This window comes from Mycteria americana, chromosome Z, assembly GCF_035582795.1.
Source record: "Mycteria americana isolate JAX WOST 10 ecotype Jacksonville Zoo and Gardens chromosome Z, USCA_MyAme_1.0, whole genome shotgun sequence".
Lineage (NCBI taxonomy): Eukaryota > Metazoa > Chordata > Aves > Ciconiiformes > Ciconiidae > Mycteria > Mycteria americana.
Genome location: NC_134396.1, coordinates 9,361,639 through 9,382,210, shown reverse-complemented (window position 1 = coordinate 9,382,210; position 20,572 = coordinate 9,361,639). Strand labels below are relative to the sequence as shown.

At 38.0% G+C, this 20,572-nt stretch overlaps 1 protein-coding gene across 4 annotated transcripts in view; it reads right to left on the bottom strand.

The window, feature by feature from the left end:
• Positions 1-1,558: 1,558 nt before the first annotated feature.
• The window catches only part of NNT (nicotinamide nucleotide transhydrogenase), a 44,594-nt gene continuing 25,580 nt past the window's right edge, over positions 1,559-20,572 (bottom strand). For all 4 annotated transcript variants that reach the window (XM_075488498.1, XM_075488497.1, XM_075488496.1 and 1 more), the window contains exons 18-22: positions 15,726-15,885; positions 14,275-14,356; positions 6,022-6,140; positions 4,952-5,067; positions 1,559-3,617 (exon numbers count right to left, since the gene is read on the bottom strand). In XM_075488498.1, the coding sequence (XP_075344613.1) occupies positions 3,468-3,617; positions 4,952-5,067; positions 6,022-6,140; positions 14,275-14,356; positions 15,726-15,885 (627 nt within the window). In that variant the 3' untranslated portion in view covers positions 1,559-3,467. The remainder of the gene's footprint in view (positions 3,618-4,951; positions 5,068-6,021; positions 6,141-14,274; positions 14,357-15,725; positions 15,886-20,572) is intronic.

Below are 20,572 nucleotides of genomic sequence, written 5' to 3'. Positions count from 1 at the left end.
GAAAACATTGACATAGTGAAGTGAGCCAAACTGGGAGTCATCATTGACACATGACATACAAGGAGAAACAGAAAGAACTGGGTTTGTCAGCCTTAGAAGGATAAGGGCAGAATCTTCCTGTTGTTTTCCATGAGACAGTGGTGAAAACACACTCTTCTCAGAGGGGGACAGTAACAGCACTAGGCTAGGTAATGCACACAAGTTGCAGCAAAGGAAATTCCAATTAGATATAAAACAAAATTGTTCCCAACAGGAAGAATAAAAAACTGGAATAGGGGAACAGAGAGGCTGGGGAATCTCCACCCAGGAGATGGTCAAATCAAAGCCTGGAGCAATCTGATCAAACTGGATCTGTTTGCAGTAGGGGACTGGTCAAAATTATCCCTAGAGGATCCTTCCAAACTAAATTCCTCTGTAACTTTAGTAGTGCAACAACTTGTATTAAAAACAAAGATCCAAGTGTCTCATGGCCATGGACACACTGCAAACTGGAAAAGTTCCACCAGCTGAACAGAGATTAGCATCCTCCATCCTCTCCTTTTGTTCCTGCTGCACAGCTTTGCCATGGTCTGATCGGAACAGATTTTCATAGCCTGTTTGAGAGGCAGGCTAGAGCAAATACCTCTTGGTGACAACAAGCAGCTGGAGACGGGGTAGAGAGTAAAATCTTCAAACTAGCAGTCAGATCCACAAAAAGACATAGGGTATGGCTTTACCATTTGTCAGATTACAAATCCATAGGCTGTGGGTATGCGCCTCCCAGATAGGCTGCTCAATCAAGAGGGAAGAGAGGTTACCTCACCAGGCTGCAGCCTCTGAAAGAGACCTCAAGTCTCAGCTTGACCAAAGCTTGAAGAAAACATGAAAGTTGCATGTCAGATTTGCGCAATGATACAATTGAACAGACTATCAGACAGCTAAAATTATTCATTTATCAATGACTTTGAAGGTAGAAACTGAAATCATCACAACAATCAACTTGACCATCTTGTAGAACTGAGTAACTAAGAACTGAAGCAAACTTGTATGGTATCAGGCTCAAAGAGACAGGATTCATCTTGCGCCTCAGCCAATGGAAAATGAAGTACTTAGCCAAGTTCTTACAGCTTTTTTTTTTCTTTTTTTTCTTTTTTGGTTCTTTTAAGTCAAAAAGGCAACACATATTGGGATCAATTGCTCTCAGAAGTTGTCTAACGATCTTCATTTACTATAAGAGCTCACAATGAAGTTGCTATGGTCACGTGACATCAATCATACCTAGAATGAATATTTTAGAGAACCATTCAAATTAAAGAAGAAAAGAAATATGCATATTTCACTATGATTCCTTTTCACTACATTCTTCAATCTCAACACCCCTTGGTGGGATTTTGATCTTCTTACTCCCAGAAAGAATCTCAGACTACTTACCTACTCAAGAAACACAACAGGAGAGAAAAGAGACAGTGATCAATAAGGAAAAATAATCGACTTTTTATTAGCACTTCAGCAATTACCTGGTGTTCCATGGTAAAGCACAGTTTTAAAGATAACACTGGTACCTCTGATCCAAAATACAAAGGAAAAGCTAAGTCTTATATTAGCTACTTATAAGCAGAGACATGTTGCATACTGCAGTTAGATACTTCAAGTTTGACAAGACAAAAATTAATACTTCATGATGTTAAATCCCTTCAAATCCCTTTTTTGCTTAGTTGGGAGGGAGAGATAGAGGATTATTTCCCTGTCTTTCCTCTTCTCCCATTTACCTCCTATTTTTTGCAGACCTAAAAGAAAAGTTGAATACAATGAAATCAAGAGGCCATACATGCTACATTCAAATATAGCTGCCGCGATGTTTTAAATTAAAGTTTAATTACAAGTCTTTTCCTGCAGTGTACAACATATTAATGCTTACATGATAATTTTTATTTCAAATTATATAAACAAGATTTGCAAAAAGGGTAGCTTCTTTCACGTATTGTTACATTTCTTAATGCATTACCTGTTCCAAGTCTGTGTTTTAAGTGATCGTCACATAAAAACAGAGGTAGCTAAGTAGAAATACTATATTTTATGAGGTCTCTATATGTGGTGTAATAAAAAAATGTTTGTTCGATCAAGACTGATTAATTTCAAGACCTACTTCATAATAGTTTGTTTCCCCCAGATATGAACGCTTTCTAACACAAACACAGCTATTTCTATTTAGCCTTCGTCACCATGGACAGTTGCTACGTCATTACGGAAACATGGTAAATTCATTTTATTAGGCAAATATTTGAGTTCCACTCAAGTACACTTAACATAATAAAAACAAAACAGCAATTTATGTCATAATTTAATTATTTGCTGAACTTATTATGGGAATTTAACAGTGCTTTTAATTAGATTAGGGAGAAGTCAAATAATCAAAACACTGGATTTTAAGTTTGGTATGTTTCTGTGCTCTCCAAACAATAGCTTATTTATTTAGAAAAAATTCTAATAAACTCCAGCATCTTAAATATGTTCAAAAAGTGCCTTTTCCAGCATCACAAAAATGTTAATTAAGAAACCATCACTAAATTTTAAAGTAGCAAATACAGTTAAAAGTCTAAGTGAACATAAACTGGAACACTGTGGTCCAAATTCTGTGAACAGATGAGATATGCAAGATGTTCTCCCTGTGCAGAACTGGACCATATTTTTCCTCAGTCACTTAAAAAGGCAACAACTGGAAAAGATGGAGAATTTAGCAGCTGCTTCAAAAAGTTAAGCAGTGCAACTAAGTGTACATTTCCTTGTCAGACTTGAAGATCATTTGGTAGGTCCCTGAAATCCTGTGTTTCATTTTACATAATGTAAGTGGGCACTACAAAAAAGTGGAACCGTATTTTAAAGAAAATTAACTTTCCTAAAATGTTCCTGATTCACAGCATCCATGCAATCCACAAAAGAAAGAGTTCAATTTTTCTATAGAGATGTAACAGAACATTACGTTTAGAATCTCAAATCATGTAAGCATCTATTTGCATCTACTTGCATCTGTTTGTGATTTTGCTTTAAGTTTTGATGAAATATAGTTGTTTTGTCCATACTGGCCAAAGAACAGCTTTGATGATAAGATAGAATACAATTTTGGCACAGTATTTTTTAGTGAATTTCCATGACAGAAGTACAGACAATTAGGAGGAGGAAGCCAATAACTACTTAAAGATGACCACGAGTTATTAGTTCCTGCTTCTAACAGCTCAATGTTAACCTTAAAAAGCACATTTTCATTCTTTAATGCATTGCTTCATGGGAGATTTAGTTTGAGGGGTTAATGTGCCCATCCTTTCATAAAAGCCTACATTCCCTGACTGAACTACATCTCCTAGGAGTCAATGCAGTCTTCTCCAAATATCAGCTGCATTATGACAGTAAGAGATTCTTCTAACTCTTGTTTTCCATGACCTCTGTGACAAAACTGTAGTTGCAATCATGAGTGGAATATAAATCAGTATTTAGCTTTGATAAGATTCCCTGACTTTGGCCTGCAGGGCATCACAAGTCTTCTTAGCATCTCCCAACAACATGGCAGTATTGGGTTTGTAGAAGATTGGATTGTCCACTGCTGCATAACCGACTCCCAAAGATCTCTTCATTACAATGACCTGCACATAAAGAGTACATGTTTGAAACAGCAAAAAACCAACCACCAACCTCCCTCAAATGAAGGCAACACAAAACCAACCTCCACAAATGAAGGGAGAAGAAGAAAGATCCCTGGCCAAAATAGGGTGCTCACTGCTACAAAACTGTATTTCAAATTTTAATATAGCAGACAAATTGATATTCGGACCAGTTTCAGAAACATTTTATTGTTAAACACAATATTACATGTCAGATGAAGAGACTGTGGACACTACACATGCATATGCTTTTACTTTATTCCATGTAATAAAGTCAAAGCAAGATGGGCATTGATTACAACATAGAAGGTTTCTGAGGCTTTTTTATTTTTTAACTATTTTAAGAACCCAATTCCCTGACAGCAACACAATTCAGATGAGCATTCACATCAATACTTGGTGCAATGCTCTCTGGTACTTCTCCAGACTATGACTGTGTACTACTTCATACACGGGATTTAAAAAACAAAACAAAACAAACCAAACCAACCACCCCCACCCTCCCACCCCCTCCCCCCCCCCCCCCCCCAAATAAAATTTCAGCCAGTTTTAGCTATTAAATGTCAAATCAATTAACCAGGGCACCTTCAGCAGAGAAACTGTGAAGCTTTACCAACTTTAACCATGTACATGTTTACTTCTCAAATTGCAACATGTAGCTACTCACAAAACACTGATACATAAATGTGCCGATGACTGAGTGCTTGAATGGCTAACCCACAGAAGAACTGAGGTTACAACTGGGTTCAGAACAAGAGCTCAAAGATTTCACATCAAGGAAACTCAAGTATATGTACTTTAGATCAGACAATGTTGCTTTCAAAGAGCAAAACTGGCAAGGTAACTAAACTGTCAATTCAATCTGTACAGACTAAGCTCCCTACTCAACCCAGCCACTCATTGTTTGGGTTTTTTTATTTAAGCATATTATTCATTTTTGTATTTCCACCTCAATATTAAAGTTGTCAATCAAATTTCCTATAAAGTTAAAAAAGCAGATATTTGTACAGAAATGTTTCAGGGCCACAGATGTGAGCAGAACATCATTTATTCTAACCACATTTTTTAGTAAAAGCACTTTCATTGGTCTTTTCTACTGAAGTCATCATTAGTCTCACTAAGCACCTGCTGATGATTATAAAATCATGAACACTGCATCACACTTGCAAAGTACTGACTGTTTTGTGGGACACCTTGCAGAAAAGCTTCTCATGGAAACCAGAAGAGTAGGAGAATCTTGCTAGCTTATCCTATAAACCACATTTTTAAAAGCATGCTACCTAAGGTAGGTGCTAACACAACTCTCTTAATCTCACCTGTTTGGACTTCCAGACCTCAAGAACTGGCATTCCGGCTATGATAGAGTTTGGATCTTCCTGAGCTGCTGAATTAACTGTATCATTTGCACCAATTACAAGGACCAAGTCAGTTTCTGCAGCAAGACAAAGAAAATAAAACTGATGAAAAATTATCTGAAACCTGAACACTGAGGCTGATATACATTTTTGTGTTAAATCCGATCATTAGAAGCAGAAGAACCACTTATGGTAAGCACTCTACAAACATTTATGGGGACTTCATTCACAAATATTTTACAAACTTATCAGGCAAGTTGTATGTGAGAGTCCAAGTGTGCTACCAACTACGTCCAGCAAGCTGCAAGCAGCTACAACCCCATTCCAAGGGACTTGTTAAACCATTCCGCCACACGAAAGTTAAGTCTTTTGATATTTAAATGTGGTTTCACACACATATAGTATCATCATCTTCAAATTTCTTTGTGCCTGGCTTTTTCTTTGAATATTCTTTCAAAAAACCTTTTACCAGAAACTTTCTGGTTTTTAAAAAAAGATGTAAGAAAGCAAGAAGTTGTCTGTACAATGCTATACTGGTTTGCAAGACATGACAGGGTCAAGTCATCCACAACACCTGGCCTAAAAAAGATATAGTAGTTTTCCTGTATGGAGTCGTAACAGTGATAAAAGACACAGCGTTTTCATTTATTTCACAGCTACAAGCAATTAAAAAAACCTCTTCCCTTAGTTCTGGAGGAAACAAGTTTCACAGGCCTATTTAACCTCCCTTCAATATCTACTCCTGCATTCAGTATTTCCCTTAGCTTTAACCGTCTGTACTCTCTGCTTCTGAGTCAGGCTATTTCTTGTATTCCTCTGTGCTCACTTGCCCATCAGCTGGGAGAGCACTCAGACTACAAGGGAAAGACCTCTGCTCTTCTACAGTGGTATCACAACAGGCATAAAGAGAAACTGAATGGCCTGACTGAACTCTTCTATTTTTAAAATCCTTGTGTGATGTAAAAAACAGAATCAAATAAAAATTGACAAGATCAAATCCAATCTACTGGAAACATAGCTCGCATGCTAACCTGGGAAGTCTTCGTTTATCTCATCCATTTCCAGTACAATGTCATAGGGAACACCAGCTTCTGCTAGGAGTACGTTCAGCTGACCAGGCATACGGCCAGCCACAGGGTGAATACCAAACCTAACAGGAAAGAAAGTCCAACCCCGTTAATACATACTGGCCACTCTGTTTTATACAGTAAAATTGCCACCTGTGACCTACAAGGCTAAGAAGTTCTTAAGTATAAGCACACATATGAATTAATAAAAAGAAATGGTTAAACCTTAACAATATCGTAATTACTTTTCCAGTGTTGCAGGGAACGAGTGGGTGGGAAAGGGAACAAGGCCCATAGATTTGACTCTTTACCTGGAGAACAGCTGTTCCTTTTCTGCAAAGTTAAAAGTATGACTGACAAAACAGGTATGCAAAAGAATATGCTAATTTCCCAGTAAAACTAGAGAAACTAGAAGTACGTTTTCAATCCTTCCATCATAAGAAGACTCTTTCAGGAAGTTGCTGCACCTGAAAGTGGCTTTGGAGAGCCTGCTGGACACTTCTAGAGACAATAAAGAACGAACTCATGGCCAGAAATGTCTGGGAACACATAACTGCAAGATGGACCAACAGAGTAAATTTTCCACCCAGCAACAGCTTATACCAACAAGCTTTTATTCAATTACTTTTGAAAGTAATAGGACTATTTTACCATTTTTTCTGGCTACAGTCATCAGCCTGAGCCATATCACACACAGCAAGCATTCGCGTCCCCTTCCAAGAAGTACCATATTTAAAACCTTGTGACAGATACCTTTGGTTTTTTATGAATAAGCCTCTTTGCTGCAAAACCACCATGCACATTAATACGCTTTGCAGGTCCCTTACATCACTGAAAAGTGAAAGCACCATGGGGTAAATGAACTGGCCACCATATAACACTCTTCATGAAAAGGCCAAAGGACTGTGCCGCCTTCCTGAAGCAAAACCACTCCTAGACCTAGAAATGCCCTTGGCAAATGACCTTATTGACTCAGGAATCTCTAGACTATGCATGGTTATCAGAGTCTAACACTCTAACAGAAAAATTAGCAGGAGCTCTACTTCAAGCACAAGACAACGCTTTGCTGAATTAGGTTAACATGCCACTTGCTTCTCATGATTGATCTTAGGAGGAAAAAAAAAAAAAAAAAGGAGGGGGACTGAGAAGGTGGAGACCTAAGAAGCTATACCAGTTTAAGCATAACAATTTAAGAAATGTTTTTAGAAGAGCTCAAAAACAACTTAGAGAAAATACACTGCTTATGAGTTACTAAAAATTTAGACACACACAGGCTGGCGGTGGGGGCTGTTAAGGCATGCCTTCTGACAAAATTCAGAATGGAGACGTTAAACTGGTTTAGCTCTAACTCCCAAAGACATATTTTAGTTAGAAGTAAATCTACTTCTTGTAGGCAGATTGTACTCTTGTGCTCATGTACCGGCTCTGAATAAACTAGGCAGATCAATGTCTACTGTCCTGTGCATTTTCTGTCTTTCCAGCTCTGGAGCTATCACCAAATGTAATGCTGACTCAAGCACACCAGAAATGCCTCAGATGAATGTTGTATATAGCTGAAGTTAAATGTTTAGTACGGAAGCCTACATGTACTTTCGAAGAGACAGAAAATACCCAAGAGAAAACTGTAAATTCTTGGATTTCTGCTCAGAAATTTCTGAGCAGAAATCCAAGTGAGTCAGGAATGCAATAAAAGGACTTTAGATTTCTTCATAAAGGAGGGAAAGACTGATAAATCAACTTGCCATGACAAAGGGATTGCCACATATTTCTATTTTCAACTCCATTGTAATGGAAGTGCATAACACCACTGATGGTCCACAAGCCACAGTCCAATCAACACAGACCACTTGTGAATTTAATACTGTACAAGTACAACCTTAAAAGGGCAACTGAGCACTCCATCAGCAAGACAGCATTAAGACAATGCAAAGACGAGACAATTGGAACTCCAGAAACAAAATTAAGGACATATGATTAATCCACATAATACTAGATATACCACAATTTTAAGCTCTAGGTCAAACAGCAAGATAAAAGCTAGCTTTAAAAGGAATGCTTTTAAAGAAACAAAAAGAATAGATTGTACTCAGCTAGTAAACATTTGGGATCCTGTTGCAAAGGATAATACCTAGAATCAGAAAAAGGAGAGCAAATATACAGGGCAAAACATTAACAACTTACGTTTCACACCACTCAGTAATATAAGCCATGTGTAGTACTGCAGCTAGTCCTAAAGTGTACCAAATTCAACCACTTACAGTACAGTAGGAAAACTCTTATTCTGAAGTACACTTGAGAAAACCCATCACTCTTCTGGCAGTGAAAATAGATTTTCCAACAAAATTCTCTTTTGTTTCTAATAAAATTATTTGAGCGTCTTTGTGACCAAAGCTGTTTTGGCAATACACAAAACAAAATACTCGTGAGGTTTCCATTAAATACTATATACACATACAATCTTATTTCAAGGGCTGGGAAGCCAAAATTTAAGCTGCCAAGAGAATGAATTTCACCTTTGACTTCACTCTTCCTGGCAAGAGACAAAGAAAGAAGAAAAGAAAGGGACAAATTATCTTCATTCAGGAAGAGTTATGGCATCAACCATCAGTAGTTAGAGACTTCAGACAGACTCTGCTTGAAACCACGTACTGTGTATTCACAAAGTTTGAGAAAGCTGCTCATAGAAAAGGTTTTTGGATAAATATTGAAGTGACTCCCAGAAGTCTGCTTCTAAAAGTCTGTTAACCAAATATGACAGTAGCCTGCCAGTACCTCTTGAAACTGGATGTGCAAGTGTGTCAAAAACATTTTTGTCAAAGATATTTTTAATTATCATTAAAAATATGTGCCTCTCTAAGGCTTTCATTATTTCACAAGATAAGATTTACATATATCTAGAGTGAAATTAGTCTGTCCAATTGAAAGCAGAATTCAGGTAAGCATGGAAGAGAGAGAGCTCCTTGAGGGCTCACAACATGTCTAATAAAAGCTGTGTATCTTGCTCCTGACTTGCAACAGCAGCAGTGCTTCAAAGCTATCTCCGTTATGGCAGAAAGATTTTTTCACATATGCTCTCCTAGATGTTCAAAATATGAACCTCATTCATATTCAAAAATTCAAAACACAAATGATTTTAAGAGAGACATATTTTACGGTAAAAATGTTTTAAAGTGAAAAATTGCTAAGTTTCTTTGATATGCTTTTAATATCAGTCATGCAAGAACTCCCTTAGGTTGGTTGGTTGGTTTTTAAATCACGCAGAAATCTCACACTCTTTTTGACTTTCTGTTTACATGACATTAAGTTTTCAGTCTACATATACTTCACTCACAACAAAGATTCACAATCATGCTGTGTCTGACTTGAACATTATTCTAGTAGTTCATTGAAACACAGCACTCACCAGGAATTTTTTCTCTTGACCCTGAATCCTGACAGCGTAACACAGGGCTTGCTTATCACCTCCAACTGTCAGATACACTGAAGTAAGCACACACCTCGTTGCTACTAAGACTTCACACCTAAACAGTAGCTGGCAAGTATTATTCAGCCTTTTTAACCAGTCTCTTTTGGATACTTTTTAACTTCAGAAAGACAACACAGCACACTGAAAAATGAGTTCATATTTTGAACCTTTTCTTGTAAAACAAAGACTGCAACATTTTCTTTTAAATTTAGACTAAAAATCTAGAACTCCCAACATGCACATCATATCTAGGACAGTACTTTCAGCACAGAAAGCATTTGAATTCAGGGGGAAAAACTTAAAAGCAGTATGAAGTTAATTATAGTAGTGTGAACAAGACAACTATTGCATGAAAAATCACTGAAAAATCTCAGAAACGAAATTGCTTTTTATACAGTTTATAAAGTCAGCATCTATCCCTATTACAAGTGCCTAGATAACATTCTTGTAATCAATACTGAAAGAACTAGCACCTACCTAACCCAATGCAGAAGCGTTTCAAGATAGCTTCATCCATGTAAAGATAGGATTCCTGTTGTTATGCCAAAGCTGGACAGAGTGATGTAAGTAAGTAACATCTGGCTGGTGCCTAATTTAGCTTACTCAACACTTCAGAAGTTGTATATACAGAGAGTAATTTGCCCAAGGGTTTTGCCTCACCTCCTCTTCCCCTCCCCACCATTCACTTTATTTGTGTTTTGACACCTCTCCACCTCTGTTTTCAGTACAGACAATAATCTGTTATTCAAGGTAACAGGAAGGTGAAAAAAAAAAAACCCAAAACCTAGATGAACTGCTAAATACATCATTCAGATAGTCCACAGCTTCAATCCTGCTATATAACAGTTGCAGTGTAACACGACTTGTAAGTATCACAGTATAATGCTCTCATCACACATTATAGATGACTATGTAGGTTACTAGCATCAAAGCACATAGCCAGCTTAGCGAGGCAACATGTCCCCAGAAACAGTACTTCAGCATGGACTAAGCTCAGTGGCTCTGCTGCAGTCAGGTCAGTTAAGTTTAAACTGAATTAAATTAGTTAAATTAAGCATACTTAAGTGAGGGTTGGTACTGGGTCCCTATTTCCAACCACTATGGTTTATCACAGCAGGGGCAAGATCCAAATACATGGCGTGGACCTTAGCTCAATACAGTAACCTTCCCAAGAACCCAACTGCAGGGAAGAAAAAAGAGCCTGCCTCCACAAAGCATCACAAACTGACCTAGTAAGGTCACCCAGAGCTCAGCTGACCGTATGGAACCAATGACATACCTACAATACACACCCCCATGAGCATACAGATATAGCTGCATCCTTGCAGAAGCCGATCAGGTACAGCAAGATTTGCTACTTCTCTCTAGCTACACTGACACAGCGCTTGACCTAACAGATCTGTTGGACTCCATTTATCCCTTCACCTGCAGCATTAATAATTCAGAACCCACCCAGTTAATTTGACTGTAAGATAGCAACTGAGAACTGATACACATGTGCACACTTTGTGTCTTCCTAGTAAGCATACTGCAGCTTCATAGAAACTTGCATCAACCCACATTGTTCTTATGCTGCCATTCAGCAGTGACAGTAATTTCCATGTTACGCACACCTGACCTATGCAGTACGTTAAGATTGGTTGGGACAGCATCTTAACAGCCCATCCTTTAAAATTCTTCTAGATTTTCTTGTAGAGCAACAAAGAATGATGACTGTAAATTGATATAACTAAACGACTGAAGTTAATCAGTTTTACTTACTAAGTTGTAGATAAATGTGTAAGTAGTACCCATCCATATGTTCGATCGCTCACAAGCAATTAGAACAATAGAGACAAAAAACCCAGAACCCTAAACACATTTGATTAGAGCTCAGCCACAGAGGTAAAAATAAAAATCCAAAAATGTAGTTCCAACACAAAATCCATGGTATCACATTTTCAAAAATGTAAGAAACCCATGTTTCCACGTGCTCAAGAGTAATTAGATTCTCCAGCATTAGAAGACAGAAATCCAAGTCCTTCAAGATATCCACCTATAAAAATTAGGTTTAAAAAACCCAAACCAAAACACTAACGAATTAGCAACTAACTTGAAAGGCTGTTAAAGAGGTAATCTGCAATTCCCTCAACTATGAGAAACCCACCAGAAAACCACCATATTTAATTACGAGTTAGATTTCAAAAGTCTATACAAAGCACAATTTTAAGAGTCCTTGCACCCTGCAATACATTTTTCTTATCAAGAATTTCTTACTATGCAGGAAAACAAAACACATTGATAGAAAAAGTCTTAGGAGAGTCATACTGTGGCAAATGCTAAGATAATTAACTTGATGTGGACATAGGACAGCATCAATTACCCATGCACATATGAGAATGTATACAGTTTTAAACCATACTGTAATAGTATAGAATAATTAGGTATCTATATATAGAATTACTATAGAATATAATTTAATTATATAGAAGAAATCAGAATTTCACAACTAGGGGCCTTCAAACAACACAGCATGTGGCTGAAGAACTTCGGTAAGGCGAGAACTTTCAACAATTTACTCAGTTGTAACTCTGCAGAAATACGAGACCAGTTGTAGAACAAGTATTTCCTCTCCGAGGCCAATGGATTCTGGGGACTACAGGATTTAGCCTATGAAAAGTTTTGTTGTTTTACCCATCCATAAAAAGGGAAAGCTATAATGAGGGGTCAGCAATATCCAGCTTTCTATGTGATCCTACTAATACATTAAAGATGTGATCTGCTGCAAGACCATCTCAAGTAAGCGATGATGTTAGCTATGCAATTTAATAGCTAAAACAGTCTGAAGTTTCCAAACTCCCCCATATTTCTAAACTTAAACTCTCGTCAAAGGTTATGCATCATGTTATATAACCTGCGCTCGTCACTGAGAATGTTATGGCTATAGGCAAAGTAAATGAAAACAACAGCTTCCCTGGATCAATTGTAAGCCATGAAGCAAAAAAAGACCATATGACAGACTCAATTTTTCTTGGCACAGTATGGGCATTACAAATTGATGACTATCGTATGTCCATGCTGGCACCTCTCCACAGCGGATGTGTGAGAGTGTCACTACATCTGGATGGTGAGCATACTAGGGTCCCGAGGCACTCCAGGCCTACTGAAACCAAAGGGACAGCAGCTGCACTCAATGAACACCGTGGGGGAGCTCTGCAAAGTGATGAAAGGCCTGAGTTACCACAAACTGTAAATACAGATTTATTTCATTAAAATACTAGGTAACCACTGCAGTGATCCCTTCCTGAAACTGACCAATTTCAAGTATAAGCCAGTTATTTCAAGGATTCATTCACATTTCTCCTCTGCAAAGCCACCATAAAAGGCAAAACCAATAATCTTTTATATCACCAAGGTTGATAAAAAATAAAGCTCATCCTCACAGAAGCACTGAAAGGAAAGCCAAAAGCACACAACACTGTCATCACATTAGCCAAGAAAGGTTCTTTCATTGCACAACTAACAGGTCTTCAAAATTTTTAGAGAGTAAAAAGGCAAGGTAGACTGTGGATTTTTAACGTAAGAAGGGCATCTAACACTATAGTGTGGTTAATTCTTTTCAGCATTGTTTCAAACATGCCAATCAGAATTGCATGTTACTGTCTGTATTTTTTTTTTTTTAATATACAACTTTGCCGTGTAGTAGTAAGCGTTGCTTCTATTAATGCAAGTCAGTTATTCCAGGAAAGAAGTAAATCCCATGTTCTTTGTGCAGAGGCTGCTACCTGATCTACTCTTCCACTTCATACCAGCCTGATCCCAGCAAACACTTCTCCGTACTGCAGGAGGCTCTCATCTCCTGCCTAGGAGCCTCAGCTATTCCCTCTGCACCCCTTTAACTATTCCCCAACAATTTCACAAGCAGAGAGGCCATTTCCTTAGCAAATTAGGATTTTAAAAAATTAAAATATTAAAGCTATTTAGCCTAGTAAACAATCCCCCTTAATGGAGGTTTCTCTAGGATGCAATTCAAAGCACTTAAGTTAGGCCTGTGCTCTCTCCCCATTGACTACAAGCATAAAGAAAAACTATTCTTCCTGCTTTCCCTGCATTGAAGTCAGCTGTTGCAATTACTCCTCACAGTAACACATCTCCACAAAGTGGTTGCTTTCATAGAGCTCTCCAACCTCCACCTTTAGAGAAGGCTACTAACTGTTCTCTTGAACACAATACAAAAAGGTACATTCAAGTTTTATTTTTAAAAAACCTTCACCGATTGTTTTGTAGAAAAATACTACTATATGCAAAGGCAGAGCATATGTATCTAAGGGAACTAACTTACCTTTCAAAAAAGTAAGATTTTGTTGCTACAATAAAGAAATTCTAAATTTTAAAGCCATTCTTTTTAACCAAACTTCAGCATGACATCAAACGAAACAAAACCAAACCAAAAAACAACAACAAAAAATTATTCCCTAACTGCTGGGGCTACTTCCAAAACCCAAACTTAATAAGAGTCTAAGGGAGTAAGGGATCTTAATTCCCCAAAAATCAGTAAAAGGTAGAAATACCTTTTACACTAAAGCATGAAATTTCTAGATATTCAGCTACAAGTTAACAAGACTAGAGCATTCGTCCAGCTAGTATTTGAGAGACAGACAGCATAATAATGACTGCTAAAAGAAAAATTAAATGAAAGCACACACTTGTAGAGGATTTTAAGGGGGGGGGGGAAAGCGCCTGTAACACTTTTCATCAAGGGAAGTACTTACCTGACATTTTTCCCTTGTTCTCTCAACATCTTCACCAGATCAGCTATGGGGTACTGAGCTTTTGCTGCACACAAACCATAACCTGAAAGAATTTCCAAATTTTAAGCTCTCTTTCTGTTTCAGTGCAGACAGAATAGCTGCAGACAATAAGTGTACTTTCCACACAGAGAAGCTCTCATAATTAAAAATAAATAGACAAACAAATTATATCTATCTATCTATATCTATCAGATACTCATATATTCCCAGGGGAGTTTCAGCCTGACCACTGTGTAATTCATCTCATCTTTTCGGTCTCCTGACCACTAACAGTGTAGTGGTTTGAGCAGTCAAACTACACAAGTAACTTATTTCAGCTTCACAAACACACGTGTTCGTTTTCTCTATCAGAAAAGGATGTTTCAGACAGGTACAATGAAAAATTGATAAAGAGGCTACTATCGGGTTATTTCACCACCATATCCTCAACAAAATTTGGATTTGCATAATGCGAATCCAGTAGTTGAATATGGCTTTTAGCAGCAAATAATCTTTTCAGTCTTTCTGTCTGAATTAACTCAGAGCAATAACGCCCAGGAAGAAAATGCAGAGTATAAAATTATTAATGGTGTCCTCAAGGTTTGACCAAAAGAGGCAAACTCCTTGAAGATGTTTGCAAGCTTTGTTGGAAACAAAGGTAACTTCCCAAATTAGAACACTACCTCACTGATGTTTTCATTTAAGCTAAAGCAAAATGAAAGATGAATTTGTTTTTTAGCATTCTTCTCATTCCAATGGTAAAATAAATTTAACACAATAGTTGTGCCATTCAGTTAAAGGAAAACAAGACTTTTCCCCACCTGACCTCTCCTAACAAGGAATGTGCTATTGAACCATATGAGCCTACAGCCAACATAATAGTTTCAGACAACTCAGGGTTTTGGTTTTCAGGGCTTTTTCTACCTTAATTCCAATATTTATTGTATACTAAGTTTTAGATGTTTTTCTGCCTTTTTGTAATAAAACAATGCAGAATTGAGCGAGTAGATGAGAAGCATAAACAAAATCCTCTCCCTAACTTAACAGATATTTTGTTATTGGTACTGCTGGTACTGTGGTAGTGCTTGGAAACCTCACACCACAACAGCTGTACATAAAATTAACTGTAAACATAATTTACAAAAGACAGTCTTTGTCCTGAAGAATTTAAAACCTAAATAAATAGGACAAAGTTTGAAAAGACACACACCAGGAAAAATAAAGTGGCATACACATGTCTACACAGAGGAATGATGAGTGACCTGGGGAACAAAAACAGATCCCACAGACCCAGTTAACATTTGACATGCTGCTGCTATGTTGCAACTGCAAGACGGGCTACAGTTTTGTTTTGGTTTGGGTTTTTGTTTGTTTGGTTTTTTTTAATAACACATCCTCTGAACATCTTGCTGTATGAGTCCACAGTGTCTTACCTGGAGTAATAATAATATTATTGGCTTCCTTTATCATTTCAATTGCATTGTCCACATTGATTTCTGTATGGGTTCCAGTAATTTCCATGGGCTTCCCACCAGCTGTTGACGTCGTGCCATAGCCCCCTAGAATCACATTTGCAAGGGAACGGTTCATAGCCTGAAAGACAAGAGGTTTTTGATCAGCTAAAGATGAAATCCAAAAATAAAGGAGAGGAGATGTCCACAAAGAAAACTCCTGAAAAGCCTTCCTGACAGTAGTCTTTATCTGCTGGTTTTGGCTGCTTACAACTCAAAACTTCTTAAAAGAGGCTCCTGAAAACAGACACACAGATTAACACAACAACAGCCAAACACCAGCTTCAATGCTTTGCATTACACATGTAATGAGAGAGCATCAGCATTTCCCTAAGACAAAGAACAAAACAACACAAATAGCAAACACTGGTCTCTTTTTGTTCTTAAAAGGGAGGGATATAAAAGAATGCATATTTGATGATAGACCTTTTTTTTTTTTTTTTTTTACATATATATACACACACAATTTTTGCAAGGTATTTTCTTAAGTTCTTGAGCAATTCAATATGTAAGCACAAAACTGCTGTATGACAGCATGGAAACCACATAGCTCTTACAGGTAGTACAGAAGCAAAGCTCCTACAGCACCAAGGCAGGAAAGAACACAATAAAGCTAAGTAGCCACACAAAATTAACCAAATGCTAACTCAAAACAAATTGTAATGAACGGAAGGGGACCATTAACTTACTGGCTGAGCACCAAAGGGGAACAAGAGATCTTAAATTAGGAGGTTTAAGAGGAGAACACATCCTGAAAATTTGGCTCTGTTGGATAACACAGCCAGGAAAACCCACTGGCTAAACGCTTTCACTGGCATGTCTCCTTGTGAGCGTGGTCCCAAAGTAGTATCTGGCAATATCTGGAAGTAGGCAAAACTCATAATTGCAGTAAACAAAGCTTTAGAAGCAGGAAAGGAACAGGATAAATTGCTTCTTTAATTAAACACGTGTGTCATACATCTGCTGTGTTAGCTCAGAAACCACAGCAAAATTTAAGAATGGATCTGGAAAGGCACACATACAAGCGAGAGGAAACACCCACACGAAAGTATGCTTCCAAGTGTCCATTTTCCACTGACACTTCAAATCATGCAACTCCACAGGTTTCTTGCTATAGCCTGAGAAGATATGCCATTCTGTGAAATTCATCATCTAGCAAATAAGCACAACAAAGATGTTAGAAGAACTTTTGTTTATCCTGGTAAACCATCACTATTTCCATTACTGTATGGAAGGCGCACAAATGCAGTGAAATCAGCATCTTTCTACTGTCTGCAGTAGTGTCCTAGTTTCAGCTGAGATAGAGTTAATTTTCTTTATAGTGGCTGGTGTGGGGCTATGTTTTGGATTTGTACTGAAAACAGTGTTGATAACACACTGATGTTTTAGTTGTTGCTGCACTAGTCAGGGACTTCTCAGCTCCCCATGCTCTGCCAGGTGCACAAGAAGCTGGGAGGGGGCACAGCCAGGATAGTTGATCCAAACTGACCAAGGGCTATTCCATACCATATGACATCATGCTCAGTATGTAAAGCTGGGGAAGAAGAAGGAAGGGGGGACATTCAGAATGATGCCATTTGTCTTCCCAAGTCACCGTTACGTGTGATGGAGCCCTGCTTTCCTGGAGATGGCTGAACACCTGCCTGCCCATGGGAAGTAGTGAATGAATTCCTTGCTTTGCTTGCGTGCGCAGCTTTTGCTATACCTATTAAACTGTTTTTATCTCAACCCTCGAGTTTTCTTACTTTTACTCTTCCGATTCTCTCCCCCATACCACTGGGGGGGAGCGAGCGAGCGGCTGTGCGGGGCTTAGTTGCCAGCTGGGGCTAAACCATGCCAGGTAGGTAGTAGTTCCTATCCTCTAAGAACACACTGCCTTTGACGTGCATCACAATATTAAACCATCAAACAGAAAAACAGACTACTTAGTACATTACAGCAGTTAAGAGTCAGGTAAGACAGCCTAGACAGAATAATACCCTCTTCAGATGTTGCGCACACTAAGCTTATAAGAAGCAAAGCACTTTCTATCCATATTTAAATCAAAAGACACCAGTAAGACCAGGCTGAAGGAAAAAAAGAAGTTCAAATATTATTAGAAATATGAGAATCCACACAAAGCAAGCAGGAGACTGAAGCACCCTTGCCTGGCTCTGCACCAAAGAGTGGAGGAAAAAGGAGGGAAGTCTGGCAAAAAAAAAAAAAAGAGGGAGTGGTACAGAAGGCTTCAAAATGAGACAAGACCTCATCAAGCAACAATTAACCAATGCAGCTGAGACCTACTCAGCAGAGGGACAGTGTGGAAACTCTTCTACAGCCTCTTTTACCTTCTTTACCACCACAGACCACAAACATATATGAATAAAGTGGAAGGCTTCACCATTCACAGATAATCCAACCACCAACAAAAAGCCCTCTATGCTATGCATACACAGGTGATACTGGCCAGGAGCTTACAGCCCAGGGAAAACCAAACCCTTGATCCCCGAGTACTCCAAGTCCTTCCCACTGTGCCCACAGAAACCATATAGCTAGTGCAGATGATGGGCCAGCATACAATTTATAAGACTAACACAATTTGTCCCTTCTCTTGCTCTGTTTGCCCTATTAATGGTTCCTCTTCAACCTGAAGCGTTTTCCCCATCCCTAAGCATACTGACTCTTATACTACAGTTGCAATCATCAAGTATTAACTCTGCAAAAAACAAAGGGAGAAGGACATGCTAATACAATCAAGCGTTCTGAAGAAGACATGTTGTGTTAGCATTTTAAAAGAAGTCACAATTCACAGGATGAGTGAACAGTAGAGGTCTTTGCTTTTTTGTTCTGAAATTAAATTCTTTGTCCTTAACTCACCTTACTAATAGGCACAAAAGTGGGATGGGTGGAAAATCAAGCAGATACAAGTGCAAAAATTAAGTGGTTATATGAATACACGTTGGCCAATTTTATCAAGCTTTAAGAGATTATCTGGATAGGCTTTGGATGATTAAGCTACAGTTTATCACAAAAAAGTAATTGGAAATGTTGTAAAAACAAGGTTTCAACCATTAAGATGTTTCCACAAACACCTTCACACCTTCTCAGCTGTACTAGATAAGCATCAATAAATATATTGCCTTGGATGGATGTCATACAGGGGGGAGGAGGGGAAAACTGTTGCTTCATTAGCACAGGGTGCAACAGCCTAAAGCAGAGTTTATTGAAACTCTTGAGCATTTTTTCTCCTAAAATGCAGCTTCAAAACAATGATATTGAATCCCCCGATTATAACAATGCTTTTAAAAGTAATGATTTCCATTAAAGGAAGTAAAGCAGAAAAGAAAAATGCTGGGCTAGAAAAAACAACTTATTCTGCTTATTGTGCAGAAATTATACAAAATAATTTTAATTTTACTGGCTGATCAACTTTGTCTAAGCTTATGTAAAGCAGCACAAGAGTTCTAGAACACTACCTCAAAAACTAAACTTCCTGAAATTTGACAAATACACAGAGGAAAGCCACTCTGTCACTGCATAACTGTTTTGCTAATTAGTTCCCCAGGCTTCCTATTTACCTAGATTCCTCCAACCAATAGATGCAAGTATCTCAAAACTCTCTGTGAGTGCTGAGAGGAGCTAGCAATAAAAACAAGTTAAAAAAGGAAGGGGAGAGCAAAAGAAAAATGAAGGTATAGGGTGACTGGTAAATACGTACCAAACAGATCACATTTCACCAAGCCTTAGAAGAATTTGATCTTTAAAGAACATACTTTCCATATTTGTGTTGCCCATAAGCATCATCTTTCTACTGATATGGACTAAATTGTTGACTGTATACAAATATATATGTATATATATTTATATAAAAAAAGATGTCCCATGAGCCACATAATCCGATTTCCTTTTGGTAAGGAGATGCAAAATGTTCAAGAAAGAACAAGATTCTTTAAAATTCATACCTGGGATTGTTCATGCGAACTCACCTCCATGAAGCTGCAAAAAATACTTTTTTAAGCTTTTCTGAAATTGTTCAGTAAGAGAGATGAAAATGAATGATACTGAACATTCTGAACATGGTAATACCACTATTTATCAGCAGAGACGAAATAAAAGACGACAGCCACGACAGGAGAACAGCGACACTGATCACACAAGAACACAAGAGCAGAAGGGAAACAGAATTACACAACAGAGAATCAGGCGGTTGGCAGCTGTTGCACTGTGAACAGTTTTAAGTCATTACCTCTCCACCTCTGAAAACAAAAAGGAGAGGAAAACAAAAGACTTCTGTACAAATGTTACAGAGACAAGGAGACCATTACTCAATGCAATATGATTTACACAGAGTTGAAGCTCAAGTTTACTCTGACACAGGCATTAGTAACACCAATACATTAATGCAAGCCTGCTGCCACCCCGTGGTACTTCGAAGTAGCTGCTCTAAAGAAAGTAGCACACTTTCCTACACCCTGAACTTTAAATTACTCTCTAATTGAATGAAACATTTGTTTTAAAGGAACTCACTAAGGTATCTCCTGCTGATAAATTTTAAAATTTACCTTGAATTTAACAACACTGCAGAGTGATACAACTAAAAAAAGAGCTGAGCACAAGTAATCATACCTATTTGAGCCCAGATTCAAACTCTCAAGGCCAAGTCAATGCAAAAGCTTTTCTCAGTTTTGAAGTACATATCTCTCCAAACCAAAGACAGAAGACTGACATCCAATCCAACAGTTTCAGTCAAGAATTTTCTAGTTTGTAAACACCTAGCAGTTTGGCCTTCC